General features: G+C 41.6%; 2 protein-coding genes and 1 pseudogene across 4 annotated transcripts in view; 1 reads left to right on the top strand and 2 right to left on the bottom strand.

The window, feature by feature from the left end:
• Positions 1 to 19,890, top strand: part of aplf (aprataxin and PNKP like factor) — a 54,343-nt gene that overhangs the window by 15,681 nt on the left and 18,772 nt on the right. For both annotated transcript variants that reach the window (XM_039808399.1, XM_039808404.1), the window contains exon 6: positions 19,319 to 19,463. In XM_039808399.1, coding sequence (XP_039664333.1) covers positions 19,319 to 19,463 — 145 coding nt within the window. The remainder of the gene's footprint in view (positions 1 to 19,318; positions 19,464 to 19,890) is intronic.
• On the bottom strand, positions 2,325 to 8,410 carry LOC120563848 (annotated as a pseudogene).
• Positions 10,127 to 15,002, bottom strand: LOC120563871 (E3 ubiquitin-protein ligase TRIM21-like). 2 transcript variants are annotated; one of them, XM_039808352.1, is made up of 2 exons: positions 13,644 to 13,660; positions 10,127 to 12,412 (listed from the first exon to the last, which is right to left on the bottom strand). In XM_039808352.1, exon 2 carries the CDS (start codon positions 12,408 to 12,410, stop codon positions 10,776 to 10,778), a length of 1,635 nt encoding a protein of 544 aa, XP_039664286.1. In that variant the 5' UTR covers positions 12,411 to 12,412; positions 13,644 to 13,660; the 3' UTR covers positions 10,127 to 10,775. The 2 variants fall into 2 exon arrangements, with proteins under 2 accessions (XP_039664286.1, XP_039664279.1); XM_039808345.1 differs by lacking the exon at positions 13,644 to 13,660 and adding an exon at positions 14,838 to 15,002 and having other exon boundaries at positions 10,128 to 12,412.

The raw sequence follows: 19,890 nt of genomic DNA, 5'->3' as shown, positions 1-19,890 counted from the left end.
TCCAACTCAAATCTTTAATGAAAATGTGTTATTAATGTTTAATTGGCTCTCACCGTCACAGTCCGCTACGAAGTGCAGGAGGAGGAGATGGCCCAACTGCATGGAATACAGGATATCATCAAATACCCTAGCATTAGATAACTGCAGAACACAGTGTAAATAACTAAATATCTGTCTTTAATATTGTGCATATATCATCAAATGTCTGGAAAAAGTCTGGAAAGACAGCCGTTGAGCTCTCGCGCAATCGTTACACTTAATGTCCTCGTTATCGGTCCGAGGACATCGGTCGGTTTGTGACAAAACAGTTTTTGCCTATTAGACTTTCGTCTTCCAATTGTATCTCTGGGTGGGGAATACCACTAGTTGATGCTGTGATTTTGGCAAGGTGTTAACAATCACAATATGTTGTAAACATATAAATACTGTGGTGACCCCCGTGCGTAATGCTGCATGATGGCCCTGCTGGCCCTGCAGGAGGACTACGCTAATGGAAGAATCAGGAGAGAAAGAGACTTCAGGGGCCATGACGATGACTGGCTAATATGCTGATTTAAATTCCCTAATGTAGCTGTAATAGTAATATAGCTGTGCTCTTGGATCTATGTACTGAATTGGGTCCAGTAGAGAGGGCAACACGCCGGAACCGTGCCATCCCGTACCAAATACAGGTCCTCGCTACTCTGGGGGCAACCGGCTGTTTCTAGAGGAAATGTCAGACAGGGAAGTGTTTTTTTTTTTTATATATATAATATTAATATTATATATAATCTTCAACTTTATCACTAAGACTTGTTTGTATATAATATATAGTTCTGTTAAATCTAGGTCTGGTATATCGAAGCTGTGCGTAATGCCTGCCGTTTTGGAAGGTATTATTAATATAGGTAGTCTATAGATCAGGTTTACATACACCGTGCAAGAACAGGCCGAAATTATAATTCAATTTGTTTGTCAAGTTTTTTGCTTTTTCTCTGCCAGTCATCATGATTCGGCATGATTTGGCGACGAAAGAACAACTGCCAGGGTCATTAACTCTCATCAGCATTTACGAAGTGCTTTGCATTGACTATTTATGGTTAAAAATGGGTGTGTACAGGGCGGGATAAGAGGCTGATTCACGTACACACACTTGCAATCTGTGATTTATAAAGGGAACATTGCTTACAGGTGTGCGTACACACGGTTTTATGAATCTGAATTGTTTTTGTCGCACGCCATTTTTGGCTTTTGGGCGTACGTACACTTTCAGTTAAGGATCCTCCGCACGGTTTTATAAAAGAGACCCCAGGGCTTTAGGCCTTAGGATGGAGTTTGGGATTGAGCAAAGTGAAGCAGTGCAGCAGGAAGTTATATCACTTTCACCTCTTGTGAGGAAGCTTGTGTTGTCGAGAAGTTTTTATCCTTTCGATATTTCGACCGCTGCTATAAACCAGTGTTTGGGGGTCCGTGTACCCCTAGGGGTACTTTGGAGTACTGCAGGGGATATGTGAGATTTATTTTTGAAATGTTAATTTATAAATCATAAAAATATATAAGTTATGCATGATTCCCTGAAATAATTATACTATAATAAATTAATTTAGTTATGGATTCTAAACATTTGAAGTAACATTTAAGTGTGTTTCAGTTACAAGCTTGTTGTTTAGTAAATCAGACACTGACGGTGCAGCGCTGTAATCAGACAATCTGAATTTGCGTATCTGCTTATCCGCCAAGGATAAGTCATGTTTTCGACTTGGTTTGTCTGTGAGTTGGTTGATTTGTTTGTGTATCCGTCAGTAGGATTACAGAAAAAAAGTACTGGCCCGATTTTTTTTTTTTAATTATGAAACTATGAACTATGAACCCAATACATTTTGGAGCAGATTCAAATCACAAGGCAGATACACACATTATTTTTCACGGGCATTAGTAACCAGTGGCGTATCAGCTGGTTCTCCTGGTAAATAGTTAGGAGTCAGTTAGAGTCTTTTCCCGACGTTTTTGAAGATTTTCCCAAAGTTCTGGTCACTTTTTCCAATGTTTTTTTTTTATGACATTTTTTGTTTTTTCCCCCAACATTTCTGTCACTTTCTTCAACGTTCTTTTATAAAACATTTTTATTCAAATGCTATAAATTGAATGAAACACCATAATTAATGAAAGTAGTGCACTGATCATTTATTTCAGTTGTGAAGAGCGTTGTACAGAACCATCCCAGTATTATTATTTTTTTTGACAATTTGGTTAAAAGAAACCTAAATTTCTGATATAGAAACTTTTAAAAAATGGGTCAAATTCGACCCGAGGACAACAGGAGAGTTAAAGGGTCCAGTATTGAAATTTTACAATCACATATTTACAGATTTCTTTGACTCAGTGTTTCCTCTATGTTGAATTTCTAGTGGCGGCCCGCCAATGGAAAAATTTCTGCCACCACGGTATCAGCAATAGGGCAGACGCACAACAGGGTTTTCCGCTATTTACACCGCGCACCGCTGCTCATTCAGCGGTTTATGAGAAGTCATGAAGTCGTAATTACACGACTCTGCAGAGCCGTGTGCTCTACTGAACGCAAGCGAACTGTCATCCGCTCTCTCTCTCCCCTTTAGAGTGAGCAACTGGAACAGTGACAGGACGTCATCACTCGCGAAGTCATGGCAACCAAATAAAAAAAAAGGGCGAGTAGCTACTTGTCACTCAAGCTTAGGTAAAGTGACAAACAGTGATGAAAGCCGCGACATGAAATCCGCACTTGCACAGGTCCCGTGAAATATGGCCGCTACAGTTTATTGGAAAATAGCATTGTGGACACTGACTTTGATGAATTTACTGTTTATCAGACCTCAGATGAGACAAGAAGCGAACGTTGGCGAACGCTGCTGTGACGGTCCCTCTGCCTCTGACGCCCCGCTGCAGGACACGCTGTATTCCTCCGACACGCTGTATTAATGTTACTGTTTTAAAACTGTTTTCAAGGTTAGTGGGGGTGCATACCACTCAAAACCAACATGAAAAACATAGCTAGTAATGTAGAATCACCGGTTTCACGTAACGGCACCCTACGGTACCGTTTATTTGCTGGATAGTTTCAAGGTAACAGTCGGTAGCTAACATTAGCAGATAAGCCCGTTGACAGCAACATTATTGTTCAGATTTTGGCACATTGTATCTGACCGTAGTTGTAGTGGTCATAGTGACTAAAAGTGTGATGTGAGATGCTAAAAAGAAACTAAGCGCTGTTTTCAGGTAACGTTACTTTTTGACATTTAACACCCCCGCTGCTGAAAAAAATTCTACAGGAAACACTGACTTATAAACCATCTTATCAAGACTGACAAAACCAAACTGGCCAAAGTGACCAGTAATTAACAAAAACACTTTTCAGACAAAACAGAAACATCCATTAACTTTTTATACATGGTATAACAACGACACATACTGTGTTCTGTAGACACTATGGGATGTAATAGGCCTTTCTCTTAAATGAAACTTTATGACACAATGAAATATTCAGCAAAATGTTTTGTGTGGCTGCACATCAATTAGAAATTATAATTCAGAATTTTTGCAAATTAACTCAAACTTCATCTTGACATATTTGGTGTCTTTAGAAACTGATTTCTTCAGGGAGTGTAAATACATGTCTGTGGGTTTAACAGAGGTTGAAATAGATATCGTCCACATAACGTGTGTCATGATGCATCAAATGAATGTGTTGACTCTGTCATCAGATACATATAGTAAAAAATCTTGATAATGAAGTGTAAATCAATCACCACAGGAAACAGATTCTGTTAACAAATAATATGTAAACTATAAAATGTACATTTGTTCCCTTGAATAGAAATGTATCAATACATGAAATAAGATGAGTGATTAGTTTACTCTGACAGGAGAGATGATCAGAGGGGCAGAGTTTTTACCATCATCATTACTACAGGGATTGAAATATGGGAAGAGTTTCTCAGTGAAGGAGCAGCCAGTAAAGGAGTAGATAAGAGCTGCAGCATCTACGTCATAAAAGGAGACCAGACCCTCCTCATAATCCACAAACACCCCCACCTTCTCAGGAGGAGACTTCAGAGAGAGACGGACTGGAGGGTCAGCAAGAGCTTTGTACTCATTTCCATTTCTAAACCATATCGTCCAGTTACCTTTCTGAGGGCTCAGTGGGATGTTTCCCTTCCTTCGATCGACTCTCTGGCCACTCCTAAAGTCCACTTAGTCTTTTCTTTAACTTGAACCTCAAAGTAAAATCTGCCTGAAGAGAAACTCTGCTTTCCTAAAACATTAACACACTTAGAAAATCTCTCTGGGTTGTCTGGGAGATTCTTCCACAGATTACCATGATTCACTTGTTTCCCATCATCAGACAGGATGAGTTCAGGATGTGCTGTATCAGGATCAAGAGTCACATCCACTGCATACTGCTGGACCCTCTTCAGCTCAGACTCTAGCAGCTTCTTCATCTCTTTACTGAGTGTCTCCTCCAGCTGAGCCACAGCTTTCACCAAAGTCCCCTCATATGATGATGGACGGACGATGACCTCTGTCCAGTCCTTGGTGGGTGGAGGGTGGTTGGTGTTTAGGGACTGGACACTCTGGAGAAGATGGAGGTGGTCTTCAGAGCGTGAGAGCTGCTCCACCTTAGTGCTTCTCTTCATCAGCTCAGAGATTTCCTGTTCCAACTCTTTGATGAAAGCTTCGGCCTGTTTTTCTGTTGTTTTCTGCTTCTCTTTGATCGTGTTGATGAGCTCATTCAGGCCTCTCTCAACAGACTCCTTCAGAGAAGTGAAGACCTGAACACCTTCTGCTATCTCTCTGTCTGCATCTTCCTCACTGAGGTCGACCGAGTGTTTGATCTCCTGAATCTTCAGTCGTCTCTTCTGGATCATCTGCTGAATTTCAGCCTCCAGCTCTGCCTTTTTTTCTTCATGTTGTTCTTTCAGAGGAACAACATCATGCAGCTTGTGGTCTGAAACATGGCAGAGCATGCAGACACATGTCTGGTCGGTCTTACAGAACAGCTCCAGAGGTTTATCGTGCTTCGTACACATCCTGTCTTCCAGGTTCTCCACAGCGTTGATCAGTTGATGTCTTTTCAGACCTGATGTTATCAGATGAGGCTCCAGGTGAGTCTCACAGTAGGAGACCAGACACACCAGGCAGGACTTCAGGGCCTTCAGTTTGGTTCCAGTACAGACGTCACAGGGAACTTCTCCTGGTTTGGACACTTGTTGCTCTGAGCTGCTGCTGCTGGCTTTCTGTTGCGCTGACTGTCTGAACTGAGCAACCATCTCAGAGATGAAAGTGTTGACGTGCAGCTCAGGTTTTGTGTTGAAAACCTTTTTACACATTGGACACAGGTACTGGTCATTAGTATCCCAGTGTTCATTGATGCAGTTTTTGCAGAAGTTGTGTCCACATGGTATGGCGACAGGATCAGTGAACACATCCAGACAGATGGAGCACAGAAACTGATCTTCAGATGGTAGATAGTTTGCAGCAGCCATATCTACACATAGTGTGTAAGAAAAGAAAAACATTAAATCCAAAATGCAGTTTTAATAATTATTTGAAAAAGAAACAAGTGTGTGCAATTTTTAATAATACGATATTATAATCCGTTCAATCAAATTCAGGCACTTGAGGGCTATGGGCAATTAATTTTCAGTTTCCCAGTCCAGGCAGTTCCAACGAACACTCAGCAAACAATAGTTAAAAAAATTTTAGATGTCGGAGGAAACATATTAAAAGGTATGAGGACAGGTTACAGGCCCAATTAAGTCATGCTGATAAACACTGACTCGCTACCCTGACAGAAACGGTACAGAATATATCCACATGGGGATGGAGCCAGACATTGTAAACATTTGGGGCTCAGCCAAAACCTAGGGGGTGGGGGCATGCTACCCTGGGGGAGATTTGTTTCACCATATCATCATATCGCTGTGTTGACATCACTTCCGGGATTATGGAAAACCCCGTAATAGTCCTGGCAGAAAGCGACGCATAAGGATGTAGTCTAATGATGCCCAGTTCCAGGAATGCACTAATATTTTGTAGGTAGTACCAGTTTGCAACAACTATTAGGTAACACTAAGTTGTAAACGCTTTGGAAAAAAAAATTGTAAAAAACTTTGGATGTACCAAAAAAAGATTTTAGCAGCACTGGGTGATCGCGTAAGATCCCGCACAGAGAACGACATCTGTTGCGGAAGAGGTAGCAGTAGCAGCAGAGAGTAGAAGCTATCAGGCAAGAAACAAACTCCTGGTGTACTTACAAACTTCCCAATGCCTCGTTTTTATGAGTACAGAACCTATTTGTACTAGAGCTGGGCGGTATACCGGTTTGTACCGTATACCGGTATTAATTTCCTGTATGATATGAAATTTTCATATACCGTAATACTGGTGCATTGCCGCAGAGAGCGCTACGGCCGAAGTAATGTACGAGTGAATTGAGAACGGGAGCCCTGTTAACTGCGTACCCTTCTCACTCACGGTAGTAACTTCATAACACAACAATTAATAACCCACAACTAAAACTTTTTAACAGGATAATACACCATAGCATACAACAATTTATGACTTAATTTCTAACACAACAATTTTACATTTACAAATTTACACCGCCAGACGGCATGTTGTGTAACATTATAGCTGCTAGCGAGTCAGGTAGCATTAACAGTCTGTTAAATGAACACGCTGACTTATTGGGAATTTAGCTTATTCACCGTATCCCCCAGAGTTAGACTAGTCCATACATACCCTTCTCATCTCCGTGTGTGCTGTAACGCTGTCTGACGGCTCCAGCATTAGCTTAGCTTAGCACAGATCCTGCAGGTAACTGGTTCCAAAACTAGCTCTGCATATTGTGACAAAGTGACAAAATAACACCAACATGTTCCTATTTACGATGTTGTGATTTGTAAAAGTCACAGCATGTAACAAAAACAACATAACATGAGACACAGCCATCTTCTATCCGTAAAAACAACCGGGAACTATATTCTCAGACAGGTTTGCTGCGAGCATATCACTCCGCCCAAGTACTATATTCTTCTGCCTGAGAATATAGTTCCCGGTTTTTTGTTCACGGTTAGAAGATGGCTGTGTCTCATTGTTATTACGCCGCTAGTGACTCTACAAATCACAACATGTAAATAGGAAGATGTTAGTTGTCACTTATTCGGAAGGAGGATTACTGGAACCGTTCACCTGCCTGTTCTGTTATGAACGATACGCTGGAGCCGTCAGACAACGTAGCACGACTGGCATGAAAAGAATAATGACTTTACTCTGGGGTTACGATGTAATAAGTCGGCGTGTTCCTTTAAGCTGGGAGAGGCTCCGGTCGCTACTGCACATTCAAGAACAGAGAAGAGAGTTAGAGGATGAAGAAAGACCGGAGATACACCAGAACAACGTGTGCTCAAGAGAGACTCTGTTGTTTGGCTCGAGGTCATGGTGCAAAGGACCCTAGGGTGAAATTACTCTGAACCATCCCTTTAAATCAGAACACAACAAATGTTGAGGATGACTCATTTTTCACTTCTGCCACCTAAAAAGAGGCAACACAATTTTTATGTTTACTATTTTTTAATTAGGATGCATAAGGAGGGTAAAAAAAATTGGTATGAATAGCATCACATTATCTAGAAACCTACTTTTGTTACACTACGCTGGAATAGAGTTCACACACAATAAATGGTGATATTTCCCCAGTAATGTAACTTTTGCTCCATTGATTTGCAGGTTTTAAAACCCTAAAAGACTTTGGGGGTGTTTGAGAAAACATTCGGGGGCTGGAGCCCCAGAAGCCAGACCCTCACTCCGCCCCTGTGTCCAAGTTTTATTAAAGAACAGCACTGCTAACAAAGCTCTGCTTACTTGAACACATTTCATTTCCTCCAGCTGCTTCACAATAAAAGCCTCCCACTGGCTCTCTGTTTGAAAGCTTTTATTGTGAAACAGCCAGAGAAGATAGAGGCAGCTGTATTTATGAAGTGATCCGTAAACAGTAACAATAGCAGTAAAGTAGGAAGTAATCTAAACTCCAGTCCTGAGAACTGACACAGAGAGACTGATTAAAGCTGTTAAAGTGGGCTACTGTATAGTGGGCGCCGAAACAGCATACGCCGTTATATTGTTACCAATTTCACAAGAAATTAAAAGAGAGGAACTTGCTGCCTGAGTAGATCTGAAGTTTAGTGTTAATCCTGGTTGTAGAAAGTGTAAATGTGATCAACTGTACTCACCAGTGTTTGGCAGAGACTCTGCTGTGTTGTTGAGAAAGACCTGATGAAGTCAGTTTGAGTTTTCTTTCAGAGAGAAACCGAGACTTGTCTCGACTGCAGCGTGGCTGACACTCTGACAAACTTCACTTTCATTTCTGGAGTGTGACGTTGAAGCTCTCCTCTTTCCAGTGTAGCTCCGCCTCTTACTGCAGCTCTGTTGTTTGTTTCCTCCCTCCCATGTGCACTCTTATTGTGAAATACCAGGATGTTGTCTGGTTAATATGGAGCAAAGGTGTGTCTTTATCTAACAGATGGGAGGAGGAAGGTGTGTGAGAAGGTGTTGCTTATATCTTTATTATGTTTGTTGAAACTTTAAGGTGCCTCAGCTTTACTTTAACCAGGAGAGTTTAGTTTAGTTTATTGGACACAAATAGAAACCTCCACACATCTGCAACATGTCAATGATATGACAATGTTTTCTTTTAACTTACAGAGCAAACGGATCTAAGTCACGTCCAGCATTACATACGTAACCAGAAGTGAAGTAACTTCTGATTTTAACTGAAACCATGATCTTTTTCTAAACTTAACTTTGTAGTTTGTGTGCCTAAACATAACCAAACTGTAACCGTTTCACAATGTTAACGAGTTGTGTAAAACCTCGACCGTTATGTTCTCTGGTTTAGATATGAGGATGAAAAACTTTTGAGGTACCTCTTAGGCCATGTATCAAGAATGCATGCACAATTCCTTATTTTCACCTCACACACACACACACACACACACACACACACACACACACACACACACACACACACACACACACACACATACATAAAAAGGATGCAAATAATCCACTTTCACCTAACACACACTACTTTTTCTTGCAAGAAGTTGTGTGTGCATGCTAAAAATAGTTTGTGTGTGTGGGACCTGAAAAGTTGTCTGTGTGCGAGCTAATATTCAAATAAAGTCCCAGCAGATCAATGCCATGTAATGAATTGTTTTCTGATACGCCCATGGATGAGATCAAGCTACGGCTCAGGTGGTAGAGCGGTTGTCTACCAATCAGAAGTTCTGTGGTTTGATCCCTGACCTTGTAGTCCCACGTCGAAGTGTCCTTAGGCAAGTCACTGAACCCTGAATTGCATTTAAATTTAAATTCATAAGCCTTCCAAGAGCATATACTGCACCATTATTGGGAGTATGCTGGAGTATGACCAACATTAACCTGTTTGGGTTCTCTTTTGACTTAGTTGTAAATTAAAATGGTTGAATGTCAATGTATTGTTATCTGTATAAAGTATGACAGCTTATGCCAGGGCGTGATCTGTTGTGCAGTGGAGTGGCGTATGTGCATGCATTCTTGATATGGCCTAAACGGCACCTCATAGATGACGGCTCCAGTGGGTCGTATTAGAGGCTATGAATAAATGACCTATATCGCTGTATAGTTTAGAGGACTAGTTGGATTCTTCCGAGGAACTTGTTGCGGTTCAACCAGGGGTTGTATAGGTAAAGCCAAAATATCTGGACGCTGGTGGCTGGCTGCAGTATAGGTAATAAACTCCGTCCCCTCCATGTTAGATGGGATATAGGTCAAACTGAAAAAAATCCAAGTACACGTCAAATAAACTTTTCCCAAAGAAGGTTTCTGGCATTTTAGGTAGTTCTTACCATCGCCGGGTGGGGGGCGATTCATCCTCCACAATCACTGCTGGTGAAACAAACATTTCCTCCTGCCTCTGCTTCACATTAAAAGCATCCAACTGGTGAAACACACAGGGAGCTTTTATTGTGAAGAAGCCAACACAATGTATTTGTCATAAAATAGAACTTCTGTGTAAACCAGATTTTCTGTTCAGTGTTTGGTGCTCAAGTCACTGTTTACTCAGGCCTTGTGTTCAACAACTGGTTTATTTTACAGTTTTTATTTTACAATCACATTTTTACAGATGTCTTTGAATCATAAACCAATCTTACAGTATTCACAAAACAAATAACAATGGTGTGACCAGTGACCAGTAATTAACCAGCACTTTTCACACAAAACAGAAACATCCACTTAACATCCATTTTAACTTTTTATAGCCGGTATAACAACGACACATACTGTGTTCTGTAGACACTATGGGATGTAATAGGCCTTACTCTTAAATTAAGCTTTATGACACAATGAAATATTCAGCAAAATGTTTTGTGTGGCTACACATCAATTAGAAATTATGATTCATCATTTTTGCAAATTGACTCAAACTTCATCTTGACATATTTGGTGTCTTTAGAAACTGATTTCTTCTGGGAGTGTAAATACATGTCTGTAGGTTTAACAGAGGTTGAAATAGATATCGTCCACATAACGTGTGTCCTGATGCATCAAATGAATGTGTTGACTCTGTCATCAGATACATATAGTAAAAGATCTTGATAATGAAGTGTAAATCAATCACCACAGGAAACAGATTCTGTTAACAAATAATATGTAAACTATAAAGTGTACATTTGTTCCCTTGAATAGAAATATATCAATACATGAAATACGATGAGTGATTAGTTTACTCTGACAGGAGAGATGATCAGAGGGGCAGAGTTTTTACCATCTTCATTATTACCAGGCCAAAGGTATAAGAAGAGTTTCTCAGTGAAGGAGCAGCCAGTAAAGGAGTAGATAAGAGCTGCAGCATCTACATCATAAAAGGAGACCAGACCCTCCTCATAATCCACAAACACCCCCACCTTCTGAGGAGGAGACTTCAGAGAGAGATGGACAGGATGGCCAGCAAGAGCTTCGTACTCCTTTCCATTTATCATCCATATAGTCCAGTAACCATCCTCAGGGTTCAGTGGGATGTTTTCCTTCCTGTTGACCGACTCTCTGGCCACTCCTAAATCCCATTCAGTCTTTCCTTTAACTTGAACCTCAAAGTAAAATCTGCCTGAAGAGAAACTCTGCTTTCCTAAAACACAGGGAATGAGAGAAAATCTCTCTGGGTTGTTTGGGAGATTGTTCTTAACCTTACCAGTACGCACTTGTTTCCTACCATGAGACAGGATGAGATTAGGATGTGCTGTATCAGGATCAAGAGTCAAATCCACTGCATACTGCTGGACCCTCTTCAGCTCAGACTCAAGCAGCTTCTTCATCTCTTCACTAAGTGTCTCCTCCAGCTGAGCTACAGCTCTCACCACAGTCCCCTCATATGATGGACGGACGCTGACCTCTGTCCAGTCCTTGGTGGGTGGAGGTTGGTTGGTTTTTAGGGACTGGACACTCTGGAGAAGATGGAGGTGGTCTCGAGAGCGTGAGAGCTGCTCCACCTCAGTGCTTCTCTTCATCAGCTCAGAAATTTCCTGTTTCAGCTCTTTGATGAAAGCTTTGGCATGTTTTTCTGTTGTTTTCTGCTTCTCTTTGATCGTGTTGATGAGCTCGTTCAGGCCTCTCTCAACAGACTCCTTCAGAGAAGTGAAGACCTGAACACCTTCTGCTATCTCTCTGTCTGCATCTTCCTCACTGAGGTCTACTGAGTGTTTGATCTCCTGAATCTTCAGTCGTCTCTTCTGGATCATCTGCTGAATTTCAGCCTCCAGCTTGACCTTCTTTTCTTCATATTCTTCTTTCAGAGGAACAACATCATGCATCTTGTGGTCTAAAACAGTGCAGAGCATGCAGACACATGTCTGGTCGGTCTTACAGAACAGCTCAAGAGGTTTATCGTGCTTCGTACACATCCTGCCTTCCAGGTTCTCCACAGGGTCGATCAGCTGATGTCTTTTCAGGCCTGACATGGTCAGATGAGACTCCAGGTGAGTCTCACAGTAGGAGACCAGACAAACCAGGCAGGACTTCAGGGCCTTCAGTTTGGTTCCAGTGCAGACGTCACAGGGAACTTCTCCTGGTTTGGAGACTTGTTGCTCTGAGCTGCTGCTGCTGGCTTTCTGTTGAGCTGACTGTCTGAACTGAGAGACCATCTCAGAGATGAAAGTGTTGACGTGCAGCTCAGGTTTTGTGTTGAAAAGCCTTTTACACATTGGACACATGTACTGCTCATTAGCATCCCAGTGTTCATTGATGCAGTTCTTGCAGAAGTTGTGTCCACATAGTATGGCGACAGGATCAGTGAACACATCCAGACAGATGAAGCACAGAAACTGATCTTCAGATGGCAGATAGTTTGCAGCAGCCATCTCTACACGTGTGAAAGAAAAGATAAACATTAAATCCAAAATGCAGTTTTAATAATTATTTGAAAAAGAAACAAGTGTGTAAAATTTTTAATAATACGATATTATAATCTGTTCAATCAGTTTCAGACACTTTATAGACATCACAATGGGCAATTAATTAGCAGTTTCCCAGTCCAGTCAGTTCCAACGAACACTCAGCAAACAATAGTTAAAAAATGTTAGATGTCGGAAGAACATATTAAAAAGGTATGGAGACAGGTTACAGGCCCCATTTAAGTCATGCTGACAAACACTGACTCGCTATTCTTACAAAAACAGTCCAGAATATATCCACACAGGGACGGAGCCAGACATTGTAAAAATTTGGGGCTCAGCCAAAACCTAGGGGAGGGCATGCTACCCTGGGGGGGATTTGTTTCACCATTTATAGCAGCTGTATGTACTATATTTCAATACATTTGGGATAATAAAATGCCTAAAAATAGGTTCATCATTTGGGGAAAAACATGATAGTTGCCAAGGAAAACAGTCTTCATTTTGTATCTTAACTCTTCTCCAACTGTCTCCATCATTCTTAAAGCTACATTGTGTAAGAATTTCTCCCATCTAGCGGTGAAATTGTATATGACAACCAACTGAATATTACTTTCTTGCCCCTCCCATTCCGAGCGCGTTTTAACTCCTACAGTGGCCATATTATTCCAAGAAGTACACCTTTGTCCGTGAGTGTTCCTTCCAGTGTAATAATAGTTTTACGTTTTCGTTATTTTGGTACCATTTCATTGCGAACATCAGCCATCAGGTTCCCAAACAAATGCAAGCTAATGTTAGTAAAGTATCAGCGTGATCCTCCATCTTCAACAGGCTTTCAAATCTGCCGGCAGATCGAGTTATCTCCCGGCTGGCATTCGTCACTGTGCCACTGAGTGTAAGAGTGCGAAAGGCTGAGGTATGTCCCTCTTTGGCTAATATATTGTAAAGATGGAGGTATGTCCCTCTTTGGCTAATATATTGTAAAGATGGAGGTATGTCCCTCTTTGGCTAATGTATTTTGAAGATGGAGGCGCAGCATGGCGGCCGTCATTCGAGCGAGTCGCTCGTATGTATTCTGAATGATTGTGAATGGCAGATTCTACGCTTACGAGAATACTTTGATTAGTTGGTGGAAGTAATTACACATGAATGAGCACATATTTGTGAAAGAACAAAGTTTTTTATTTTTTTAAACTGTACCTTTAAATCAGAACACAACAAATGTTGAGGATAACTCATTTTTCACTTCTGCCACCTAAAAAGAGGCAACACATTTTTGATGTTACTATTTTTTTAATTAGGCTATATAGGTAGCATCACATTATCTAGGAACCTGTTTTTGTTACACTACGCTGGAATAGAGTTCACACAATAAATGGTGATATTTCCCCAGTAATGAAACTTTTGCTCCATTGATTTGCAGATTTTAAAACCCTAAAAGATTTTGGGGGCGTTGGAGAAAACATTCGGGGGGGCTGGAGCCGCAGAAACCAGACCCTCACTCCGCCCCTGTGTCCAAGTTATATTAAAGAACAGCACTGCTAACAAAGCTCTGCTTACTTGAACACATTTCATTTCCTCCAGCTGCTTCACATTAAAAGCCTCCCACTGGTTCTCTGTTTGAAAGCTTTTATTGTGAAACAGCCAGAGAAGATAGAGGAAGCTGTATTTATGAAGTGATCTGTAAACAGTAACAATAGCAGTAAAGTAGGAAGTAATCTAAACTCCAGTCCTGAGAACTGACACAGAGAGACTGTTTAAAGCTGTTAAAGTGGGCTACTGTATAGTGGGCCCACTATACTATATGTGTGTGTGTGTGTGTGTGTGTGTGTGTTTTGTGTGTGTGTGTGTGTGTGTGTGTGTGTTGCTGTGTGTTTGTGGTTTTTGCTCTGTGTGTGTGTTGCTGTGTGTTTGTTGCTCTTTGTGTGTGTGTTACTGTGTGTGTGTATTGTGGGGTGTGTGTGTGTGTGTGTGTGTGTGTGTTTGTTGCTGTGTGTGTGTGTGTGTGTGTGTGTGTGTTGCTGTGTTTGTGTGTGTGTGTTGCTGTGTGTGTGTATGTTTGTTGCTGTGCATGTGTGTGTGTTGCTGTGTGTTTGTTGCTGTGTGTGTGTGTGTGTGTGTGTTGCTGTGTTTGTGTGTGTGTGTTGCTGTGTGTGTGTATGTTTGTTGCTGTGCATGTGTGTGTGTGTGTGTGTTGCTGTGTGTTTGTTGCTGTGTGTGTGTTTGTTGCTGTTTGTTTGTGTGTGTTTGTTGCTGTGTGCGTACAAACAGCCATAGTTATATTGTTACCAATTTCACAAGAAATGAAAAGAGAGGAACTTGCTGCCTGAGTAGAGCTGAAGTTTAGTGTTAATCCTGGTTGTAGAAAGTGTAAATGTGACCAGCTGTACTCACCAGTGTTTGGCAGAGACTCTGCTGTGTTGTTGAGAAAGACCTGATGAAGTCAGTTTGAGTTTTCTTTCAGAGAGAAACAGAGACTTGTCTCGACTGCAGCGTGGCTGACACTCTGACAAACTTCACTTTCATTTCTGGAGTGTGACGTTGAAGCTCTCCTCTTTCCAGTGTAGCTCCTCCTCTCACTGCAGCTCTGTTAGGTTTGGTTTTCTCAGATTTACACTGTTACTGTGAAATACCAGGGTGTTGTCGTGTTGATATGGAGCAAAGGTCATGCTATAACTAACAGGTTAGTATCTGTGTTGGAACTTTAAGGTTCATCAGGTTGACTTTAACCAGAGTTTAGTTTAGTTTATTGGACACAAAGAGAGCGACGTCACACAAATATGCAACATATCAATGATAACACAATAAAGTCCAAGACTTGTTTTTGTTGTGCTGCTTTATTCCAAAAAATGTCTTTCATCCATATCACCATGTTCTATCTCTTTTGATGGAAAACAAAACACAGTTGCTCAGGCTGTAAGATTTGTGAGTTTCCTAAGATGGCGGGGACAGGACCCGCCCTACTCTGCCTCTGATTGGCTAGTAGTTTTACTATGTTTTCGACTTGGTTTGTCTGTGAGTTTGTTGATTTGTTTGTGTGTCCGTCAGCAGGATTACAGAAAAAAGTGCTGGCCCGATTTTTTTTATTATGAATCTTGGAATGGTGTAGCATGGGCCGAAGAAGAACCCAATACATTTTGGAGCGGATTCAAATCACAAGGCAGATACACACATTATTTTTCACGGGCATTAGGAACCAGTAATCAGCTGGTTCTCCTGGTAAATAGTTAGGAGTCACGATGACGGTAGCCTGTGAGCATTTAACCCTTATGTTGTCTTCCCGTCTACTATGCAACTTTTTGTTTGTTCTTTGTCAAAATTTTAAATTCACAAAACGTTTTAGGTCGTTTTTTTTTTTTTTACACTTTTGATGCTTCTTTTCCCGATGTTTTTGAAGCTTTTCCCAAAGTTATGGTCACTTTTTCCAATGTTTTTTTCGTTTTTTTTATGACATTTTTAGTTTTTTCCCTCCGGCATTTTTGTCACATTTTTCAACATTCTTTTATTAAAATTAAAATGCTATAAATTTAATAAAACTCCCAAATTCAATGAAAGTAGTGCACTGATCATTTATTTAACTTGTGAAGAGCGTTGTATGGAACCTTCCCAGTTTTATTTTTTTTTGACAATTTGGTTGATAGAAACCCAAATTTCTGATATAGAAACTTTTTAAAAATGGATCAAATTCGACCCGAGGACAACAGGAGAGTTAAAGGGTAATTTCATTGGTCCAGTATTGATTGGGAATGCTGTAACTGACAGCCGCCATCATAAACAATACAGTTTTTATTTTACAATCACATATTTACAGATTTCTTCGACTCATAAACCATCTTATCAGTACTCACATAACCAAACAAAAGTGGCCAAAGTGATCAGTAATGAACCAAAACACTTTTCACACAAAACCGAAACGTCCATTAACTTTTTATACCCGGGATAACAACAACACATACTGTGTTCTGTAGACACTATGGGATGTAATAGGCCTTACTCTAAAGGCCCTGACACACCAACCCGATAATCAGCCGTGGGACAGTCTGGCGAGGTCAGTGACTCGAGTCTGTTCGGTGTGTCCCGTGCCGTCGTCTGTCGGAGTAGCCGTCAGCCTTCATTTGGGCCGATTTGACTTGTTGAATTGGAGGGAGGGCAGTCGGACTCAATGACCAATCTGATTGGTGGAGCGCTAACCGGGAAATGACAAGCGGGATGAGCGACAAACGCTTGTTAAAATCTGACGAAAATCTTTTAAACTGACCTTTATTAATCTGAAATGAAGACAGATTCAGCAACTGCACGGCCTATTTCTCGCTTAAAATGTTTTCAGAAACCATTTCGGTGAACTCTTTCCGTAAAATACGAGATCGTATTTCGAACGAGCCTCCATTATGAGCGGCCGGAGAAGCCAGACCAACGTGGCACGTTCGTCATTTCCGGTTTTAATATTTTTACAGATTAGCGCCGCCTGCTGTTATGGAGACGTATTACATCTCGAGCACCCGCAGAACGTACACTCAAGTCTGCATCGCTTCGGTGTGTTCTGAGGCACATATCCATATCACCATATTCTATCTATTGATTATTTTTTGGGTTTTTTTTTTCCCTTTATTTTCAAAGTGACTGTGGATAGACAGGAAAGGTGGGAGATAGATGGGGGACGACACGCAGCAAATGGCCACAGGTCGGATTCAAACCCGGGCCCCATATTCTATCTCTTCTGATTGGAAAGCAATAAAAACAATGGCTCAGGCTGTAAGATTTGTGGGTTTCCTAAGATGGCGTGTGATGACATGACCCACCCTACTCTGCCTCTGATTGGCTAGTACTAGTTGCCCTTGTTGTTTGCATTGGTTAGGTTTAGACCGGAGGAATAAGATTGGTTAAAAGGGTTATTGTAAGAAAGTCAGGGTAAGAAAATCCAAGGCATAGTAAGGCAGAGTAGGGCAGGACATGTTTTTGCCATCCTAAGAAACACAAATAGGGTGATGCCTGCGAGCTGGTTCAGGCAGTCAACTCGAGCTGGACCGTATACATACTGGGAACTATATTCTCAGAAGGCGAAGCACTGCTACTTGGGCGGAGTGATATTACTCCAATTCTGAGCAAACTCCAGGTGAACTCTCTGTTCCTCACCACGGGGCTTTTCATGTGCAAATCACTCCGCCCAAGTAGCAGAAGCAGCAGTGCTTCGCCCTTCTGAGAATATAGTTCCCAGTATGTATTAGGGGTGGTACGGTTCACAAAACCCACGGTTCGGTTCGTATCACGGTTTTCGGTTCTGTACGGTTCTTGTTATTTTTTCTTTTAATCTTTAACACTCCAGAATATACTTCAGCATATGATATATAGCTAAAATTAGCATATTGAATGCATGTTGCACAAAACATGCACACAGTGGCAGTTCTATATATCGTTTTATTTCATCATAGGTACCATGAAATCCAAAATGTTCCCACACACCAGACTATAAACCGCGGCGCGCGCGCATCCTCCAGCTCTGGGCAGCCTCTCTGCCACTGGACATTTCTGCAGGTGACGTGGCGTGACCTGCGCGGCTCTCCCACTTGAGGGACCGGGTCGGCTCGGTGTCTCTCAAAATCGTGGTAGAAATCTTTTAACCCTTGTGTTGTCCTCGGGTCCCAGTGACCCGAAGGACAACGTTCGTTCTCCGTTTACTTTGTTGAGAATTGCTCTCTAAACAAGGGTTAATACAGCACCTTAGTTCTTGTTTGTACAGCATTTTGGTCAGCTTAAACTGTGTTTAAATGTGTTCTAGAAATAAACTTTACTTACTTACTTTAAAAGAAACCGGTTTTAGAGAGCAATTCTCAACAAAGTAAACGGAAGTACATAATCCTTGTGTTGTCCTTCGGTCACTGGGACCCGAAGGACAACACAAGGGTTAAACTGACCTTTGTCGATCTGAAATGAAGACAGATTCAGCAACTGCATGGCCTATTTCTCGCTTAAAATGTTTTCAGAAACACGTTTCGGTGAACTATTTTAGTACAATATGAGATCGTATTCTGCGACGAGCCGCCATGACAGTCTGTTTTGAAAATTTGGGACCAGCCAGACCCATGTGACCGATCGTCCAATCAGCTGCCATGGGTTGCGTTTGTCACGCCCATCCCGCTCGTCATTTCCAGTTAGTGTTTTAACATAGGTGTATAAAGTGGGCACTACGGCAGTAAGAGGTTAGTGCACATTAACAGTGTACTGACGAACCGTGCGGTACACACATGCTCCGAACCGAGACTAGCGAACCGAGCGGTTCGGGTGTTTTTTCATGAACCGTACCATCCCTAGTGTGTATACGGTTAGAAGATGGCTGTGTGTCATGTGACCTTGTTATTTGTACACGCTGTGACTCTACAAATCACAACATGTAAATAGGAACATGTTGGCGTTATTTTGTCACTTATTGGGAGCAGTAGGCTAGTTGGAGCCGGTTACCTCCAGGATCTGTGCTAAGCTAGGCTAGATGGAGCCGGTTACCTCCAGGATCTGTGCTAAGCTAGGCTAGTTGGAGCCGGTTACCTCCAGGATCTGTGCTAAGCTAAGCTAGATGGAGCCGGTTACCTCCAGGATCTGTGCTAAGCTAGGCTAGATGGAGCCGGTTACCTCCAGGATCTGTGCCAAGCTAGGCTAGATGGAGCTGGTTACCTCCAGGATCTGTGCTAAGCTAGGCTAGCGGTGGGTGCGCCAGACAGAGATGAGAAGGCTATGTATGGACTCATGTAACTCTGGGGGATACGGTGAATAAGACCAAGTCCCAATAAGTCGCTGTGTTCCCTCTAAGATGGTCAGTGTTTCCAGCAGCAGCTGTGATGATAATGAGATAATGAAAACAGTTTTTCTTCCGCTTCATGTAGGCAGACTGTGCACAACCAACGGAAGAGGAGGACGACCGAAGACACGTCCCTCCGCCTGTAACCAAGAGGAGAGTTTTACCGGCATGGATGATGATGGCGGTGGGACATACACACAGTCCCTCCTTCTCTTCCTCCAGTCCCAAAGGTATTTCATCTTTCATGGATTTATTGCTTTTTTCATGTGACAAACTTAAACCTGAACTACTCAGACTTGTGTTCGTCTCTTTACATCTCTATACATTTATTGGGTCATTGAGGAATCAAAGTTCCCTTTTTTTAAATTCCGCGTCTTAAAATGTCCGTTAAAGTTTTAGAAGCTATTAACCCTGTGTTGTCTTCCCCGTCCACCATGATGCAACTTTTTGTAGTTTTTCAGGGTCAAAATGTAAAAAAAAATCCCAACGTTTTTGGTCATCTTTTTCGACACTTTTGTCACTTTTCAAAATTGCTGTCAATATTTTTCTGTGCTTTTTTTGAGCTTTTCTTATTTTTTTTGTCACTTTTCCCGACGTTTTTGGAGATTATTCTGACGTTTTTGTCACTTTTTTCCAAGTTTTTTTTGTCATTTTTTC

This window comes from Perca fluviatilis, chromosome 1 (assembly GCF_010015445.1).
Source record: "Perca fluviatilis chromosome 1, GENO_Pfluv_1.0, whole genome shotgun sequence".
NCBI lineage: Eukaryota > Metazoa > Chordata > Actinopteri > Perciformes > Percidae > Perca > Perca fluviatilis.
Note: the sequence above shows the minus strand (reverse complement) of the source record. Positions and strands in the feature narration are given on the sequence as shown.